Below are 7,550 nucleotides of genomic sequence, written 5' to 3' on the forward strand. Positions count from 1 at the left end.
TGAGATAGCTGCTAAAAACAATGGCAAACGACCGTTTACATCACTCCATGGACCTAAAAACAATGCTGTTACACCAGGCACCAATGTTTCGATAAGACTTTTCATCATCTGCAAATCTGCCACAGCCGGCTGAACTATTTCTTGTTCTGCTGAAGTCATATTGTAACAATTCACAGATTTATTTTTTCCGAGATCACTATGGAGGCACACACGTTCTTCGATTAGGTTAGTCAGCAACATCACTAAAATCATAAATAATAAATTTAACAGATTTTCTATGAATAAAGTGATTTCATATCAAATGTTAAGTTATTGCAAGGATGGGCATTAACGAGTTAAAAAGTTCATTTATTTTATTACAATTATTTCAATTGATTTTGATTTTATGTCAAATAATATTTCAGGTAATGTTTGGTGTGAATTCCTTACTTCAATGAAGTACTGTATAGACACTATATAGTTTTGTATTGGTAAGAAAATTGTGTATTAAACATCAAACTTAACTCAGTTAGGTAACCATAAATGTTTATTTAACTTTTAACATTTTCTTATTAATGTATATTAATTGAACTGAGTTTAAAAAAAAATCATTGACTTGTCCAGCTTTGGGTTGTTGCACAAATTACATAAACACAAAGCTGTATAAAGAAATATCAATTTCATTTTAATTATCCTTTATAAATGATTTATAGTTAGGCAAAGGATTTCTAGTGGACAGCCAATGGCTGATGGATAAAAACTGGTTAATATTCATTTATTTAATACTGATGATAATATCTCTAAATATTCAAATGTTTTAGATACGTTTAATTTCTTATTAAACTTTCAATGCACCAATGTGCGTACAAAATTCTAGTAGTTCCTGTACTCAACACACACACACATATATATATATGTAAATAATGTAAACAAAAATTATACTTATGCCTACATTTTAAAATGTATTACAGACCATTTTGGTACTATAGGTTGTTTAATATTAATGATAGATTAAATAATAGGCATTCTAATTACAATAATTATGATAACAACCTAGATTCGGTGTATAGAAACTATAACAACCTAAATCATTTAATTAGTACTATTAACTGGCAGTCTTAATTTGATAATCTTTAACTAAATGTTGCTTTAGATAAGATTCTTAAAAATTGGAAATATTTGTAGATTTATATTCTACAATTCAAAATAATAACAAGAACAGAAACAAATTTATAAAATTAAAACCCTGAACCACTAGAGGTTTAATAACTTTTATTGGATTTGCAAAAAACAATTAAAAATGGTGATGCAAAGTTATACAATAATTACTGATCAATGGATTTAACAAAAACAATTAATGAAATCATCAAAAAATAGATTAATTCAATTTTTAGATGAATACACTTGTTTTTAGTAAAAAACAATTTGGCTTTAGAAAAGGATTATTTACCAAAATCTTAGTTGCCACAATATTCCATTAAGCACTTTCCTTAACTTTTCAATAACGTACACACTGGTTCTCATGACATATTTGAATAGTAGGTATTTATGTATTTTGTTTAACAATGTTGTTTATTATATTTAATCAAAAAAGTACTGTATAAACACTATATAGTTTTGTATTGGTAAACAACTTAAAATAAATTTCAACTTAATAAATATAAAAGTTTTAAAAGATTGTGTATTAAACATCAAATTCAGTAACAAAAAATTAAATTAATATTTAACTTTTAACTTTTTCTTCTCAATGCATATTAACTGAACTGAGTTAAAAAAAAAAAAAACATTTACTTGTCCAGCTTTGATTATTGGTATATACAAGTTACAATATAAACATGAAGCTGTATTAAGAAATAACAATTTAATTTTAAGAGGATGTCAGCGCACTATTTGTTTTCTCTCTTTGGCCCACGCGCAACATAGACAAAACACATTTAGGCAAAATCATTTTTTCCATGTTTTTAAGTAATCTAAGAGTAAAATCACCCATAATAAAATAGATGGAGAATACAATTTTTGAGGGATTGACATATCGATTTTATATTTTATTATTATTTGACTTTGTATTCGAATTTCAAAATAAATAAAAAAATGTTGTAAATTTAAATGATGTTTAAATTGTTTTGAGACAATATTTAGACAAATCGATATGTCATTCCCTCAAAAGTATTATTCTCTATCTTTTTTTGTCATGGGTGACTTTACTCTAAGATAACTTAACACATAAAAAAAAATGATTTTGCGTAAATGCATTTTGTCTATGTTGCGTGTGAGCCATAGAGAGAAAACAAATAGTGCAATGACAGCCTTTTTATCATCCGTTTAAATGTAAAATGATTTATAGTTAGGGAAAGAATTTCTAGTGGATAGCCAATGGCTGATGGATAAAAACTGGATATACATCCAAGAGTTGTTTGTTGAGAGGATATCAGTACAATATTTGTTTTCTCTCATTGATCTACACTTAATATAGATAATACTCATTTATGTAAAATTGTTTTTAATGATTTTTCAGTAATCTTATTTGAATATCTACTCTACGGAAATATTGATATCCAAAAATAATAGAAAATTGAATATATATATATATATATATATATATATATAAATCTCCTTCATTTACAAATACAACTTATTTTATTGAATCTTTAGAAACATAATAATATGTTTTCAATAATCAATAATAAAAACAAAAATACTATCTTTATTTGTGATGATATTAATAATCATTTATTTAGGTAGGTTAGGTTACTAGTATACTTATAGGTAGTATACCTAATGACAATATCTCAAAATATTCAAATGTCTTAGATACATTTTATTTTTTATTCAACACACACATATAATATATATATTATATATATATGTAAATAATGTAAAAAAAAAATTATATTTCTGCCTACATTTTAAAATATATTACAGACTATTTTGGTACTATAGGTTGTTTAAATATTAATGATTGATTAAATAATAGCCATTCTAATTACAATAATAATTATGATAATAAACTAGATTCGGTGTATAGAAACTATAACATCCTAAATCATTTATAATTAGTACTATTAACAGGCAGTTTGTATTTGATAATCTTAAACTAAATGTTGCTTTAAATTAGTTCCTAAAAAAAAATAGAAATATTTGTATATTAATTATATTCTATGATTCAAACTAATTACAAGAAAAGAAACAAATTTATAGAAATTAAAACTCTGGAACACTAGAGGTTTAATAACTTTTATTAGATTTAAAAATGGAGATGCAAAGTTATACAATAATTACAGACCAATTGATTTAGCAATAACAATATTAATGAAATCATCAAGAAATAGATGAATGTAATTTTTTAAGTAGGTAATAATTAGTCTGGCTTTAAAAAAGGATTATCTACCAACTTTGCTATGTTTATTGTCACAAAGTATATTTATGAGAATATTAATAATGATAATAAAGTCTTAAGAATATTTATGGACATAAAGAAAGCTTTTGATTCCATGGACCAAAATCATAGTTGCCACAATATTTCATTAAGCATTTTCCCTGATTTTTCAATAACTTTTAGGTACCCACTTGTTTTCATGACATATTTTAAGAGTAATTAAGTATTTTGTTTAACAATTTTGTTAATTATATTTAATTTTAATATACCTAACACCCCATTTAAAAATATTAGGGACGACTAAGGTTATTATTATAATTTATTATAACAAAATAAGATTCATATAAAAAATAGCATATAACTTTGAGTTAATTAATTTTATTGTCACGTTGAGTTATTTAAAACCACAGGTTAAAATATATTCCATTTTGTAAATATTAATTTTATTAAAACAAAATAATAAGAATTAAAGTATTAAATATTATTATTTATAAATAATGATTAATAATAATGGTTATAATATTGTATATTAAAAGAACATATTAAATATATTATAAACAGAAATGTGATAGGGGTAATCACATCATCGAGAAGATAAAAATATAACTATTTACTCTGTATTTCATACACCTTTGTTAACTCATTAACTATACTTGTTATTATATTTTTATTCATACATAAAATTACAACTGAATTGAATAATACTTGATATCCCCTATATGTGTAGGTAACTAATTATTTATCCTAATAATTAATTTGGTACCTAATTAGAATTTAATATAGTTGTGGACCATTAGGTAAACAAATACCTACATAAAAATAATAATTAACTTAAATTTTTTTTTATATTAACTTAACTTAACAAGTTGAAAAAAAATGGTTAACTACGTTGACTCAAATCTGTTGATTCAATCATGAAAAAAAACATTTCAAATTCAGGAGATATAAACTTTAAAAAAAAATATTTTGAAAGAATGTACCTAATACTTATTGAAACTAAATATATTTTTTTATTTATTTTTTGTTTATTTTCTAATTAGCGAGTCATATTTAAAAAAATTTAAAATCTACACAACTTAATTTAATGTCTTACGATTAGAATTCTTTTAAGAATCAGATTTTAAAAAATAACTATATTAAATTTCACAAAAAAAAAATTAAAATCATTTTTAAATTTAATATTAAAAAATTAATTAAATACAAATTAAATATGTTATATGTGCAACGCAAGAGTCAATAAATAAAGTATTAAAAAAAAAATTTTAAATATTACTAGAGCCAAAGTCATTGGTTATTACATTTGTCTAGTCTTCTTATTATACTCTGTATACAGTAAATTTGTTTTGGTCCTATCAAGTTTTTATAAGAAAAATATACAATCACTTAGATTTATTTGAGCACTCTTAAAACAGTTACAATTTATTCGTTCAATATAAATAAATTTGTGATAAACACAACTGGTTAGTGTGTTTAAGTAAATAAAATTGTTTTTAATTTAATTTAATGTCCGTTAAAATAAATTGTGTGTGTAAAAAATTCAATAACTTTGTAGTTTTACATAATTATTATTATGTTATAAATTCTGTTTAGTTGACTAGATTTATTTTTTTATATTTATCACTATTAATACTAATATATCAAAAATAATTATACAAAAAAATATATTACTTAAACTTACTGATTTAATACAAAATATTATGCTTTTAGAAATTTACATTACTTAGCAACAGGAAAACCTGACAAATAAAATAACTTTTGACTTTATACTGATAGTAAAGAAATTTATATCAGATATACATTTTTTTTTGACAAATTCAAAATACTTAATTTGTAAATCTGGTTCTTAGAACAAATTTAACCATACATATATCTATTTGAGCCATGTAGTTAATTTTTACATCTTTTGAAATAACGTTACTTTTATTAAATTAAGTTGATCCAGTCTTAAAAATACATTATAAATCCAAAAAGTATAAACTTCTTATAAATATTTTATGAGAATTTTTAAGTATTTGAATAACTTGAAATTGTTAAAAACTAAATTGTTTTATTATTTATAAGTTATAATTTAAATTAATTAGTTTCTTCAAAAAATATTGACATTTTAAGTATATATAAATAAGTGAGTTTAAAAATAAAATTATTCTTGTAAAATATAATATTAATTCAATTATTGATCTAAATAATATTGATTTTATATAAATCCGATCTTATATAAGTTGTAACACTAAGATTGTATAATAACTAATAAGTATGATTTTGTATATATATTATATTATAAATATTATATTTTAACTATTAGTAATTTTCATATTGGCATATTGTATAACACCAATTTAGTTTTCCATTGTTATGAATTTACCTACTCCAAGCCCAAGCTTAGACAATTCTGCTACAAGTATAATATAATTTTTTAATTTTTTAATACCAACTTCTCGACCAACTTGTAAATCTCAATTTTAGAAAATTTGATTGTAAAAACATTTATCTAAGTCAAGTGATTTATTTTGTATGATTTTTTAAAAGTTTTTGAAGTAACCCATTTTAAAAGTAATTACTTTAAAAAAAAAAATATTCAGATTTTAACTAGTACATATTTAAAAATTCTCATAGAATATTTTAATAAGTTTATGATTTTTAATTTAAATGTTTTTAATACTGGATCAACTTAAAAATATCCAAAAATATTGTTACACCCTGTAAACAATTAATTGGGAATAATCCACGGTATTATTATAATAATTAATTGCCCAGCCTCGAGTATCCAAGTAAAAAGTTTTTGATAAAAATATATAAAGAACTATACATTCATAATAATCGCGGGGGTATGTATAAAAAACAGAAAGACCAAACCGCCATTATTTAAATATTGTCATATTTTTTTTTATTTCAGCCGTTTCACCAATTAATTTATTATTGTGTTTAAAGTCTATGATTTAGCTTATATTATCATAGGTATACTATAGATGTAGCCACAGCGCATTATTTTGTGGCTGACATTAGCTTAGAGTCTCCGAATTAGGTGATTGATGTGAGCATGCGTGATGCAACTACTTGCATAATTATTACCCGTAGGCTAGGTACTATCACAGAATTATTCTAAATCTTACTGTCTTAGTTTGTGGTTAATTATATTATTATTAAACTATAGTAATTACTAATTATTATATTATTATAGTTAGTAGGTATTATACTATTTATTGTATATAATATTATATTCAAAACATAATAATTAAATATAATATGGTGATTTGATAACAGGTAGTTACCTATTATCTGTGAATAAATATAAGAGATAAGTAAATAGTAGGTATTATGCTATCTTTTGAACATAATATTATGGTTTAATGGGCAATATTTTGACAAATCAATACCTAGCTATGTCATGTCCTCAGAAATACTGTTCCCTACAGTTTTAGTAATGTTACTCCGCGAATACTCAAAAAAAACATGAAAAAATAAATGTAATAGTATGTGGAAAAACGTGCATACGCTGCGGATGTGCCGGTCAGAGAAAACAATCAGTGCGCTGACATCCTCTTAATTTGATATCATTAACTCTGACCACAAACACAACTTTTGTTCATTATAACGTAGGTACTAGGTAGGGTGAAATGACGAAAGCACTCACTGCTGACATTCACTCCCAGGAGCAACAGCATCATGATGGGCTCCAGAGTGAGCCTGAACTTGGTCCTGTCACTGGGCTCGATGACGTGCACCACGCCGCCGTCTACCTCCGGTTCCTGGATGCTGCCCGCCAGCGCCACCACGGACGCACCGTCGCCGTCCTGCAACAATCGCACGCGTTAACAACCGACGGCTGCCGAAACCCGAAATCGTGGAGTGTACTCACGGTTTCCATGTCGGCGGTTCGGTCGACTGCCGGAGACAGAGTCGCTTTTTTTTTTGCGTCGTCGCGTTCGGCTACGGGTACGCCGAGTTGTTCGAGCGATACGACACTAATGGCACGTACCGATGCGACTGCGTCGATACGAGAACGACAGTATTATTGCCTTTTTAATAACAATGTAACAATACCGCGTAGGTACCTGTTCAACGTTTTTTGTTTACCGAACAAAGGAACTCATTACGTAATATCGTTGACATTTACGGACGACCTCCGCGACGGCACAAAGTCGATCGGCCGAGAGACGCACAACAACTACTGCTGAGTTGCTATCGTATCAGAATC

General features: G+C 25.4%; 1 protein-coding gene across 1 annotated transcript in view; it reads right to left on the minus strand.

Annotated features, from left to right (window-relative positions):
* LOC100162503 (proton-coupled folate transporter) overlaps positions 1-7,550 on the minus strand; it is a 10,706-nt gene extending 3,156 nt beyond the window's left edge. The window contains exons 1-3 of the mRNA XM_029492389.1: positions 7,212-7,550; positions 6,987-7,146; positions 2-242 (exon numbers count right to left, since the gene is read on the minus strand). Of these exons, the coding sequence (XP_029348249.1) occupies positions 2-242; positions 6,987-7,146; positions 7,212-7,220 (410 nt within the window). The 5' untranslated portion in view covers positions 7,221-7,550. The remainder of the gene's footprint in view (position 1; positions 243-6,986; positions 7,147-7,211) is intronic.

Source organism: Acyrthosiphon pisum, chromosome X (genome assembly GCF_005508785.2).
Source record: "Acyrthosiphon pisum isolate AL4f chromosome X, pea_aphid_22Mar2018_4r6ur, whole genome shotgun sequence".
Taxonomy (NCBI): domain Eukaryota; kingdom Metazoa; phylum Arthropoda; class Insecta; order Hemiptera; family Aphididae; genus Acyrthosiphon; species Acyrthosiphon pisum.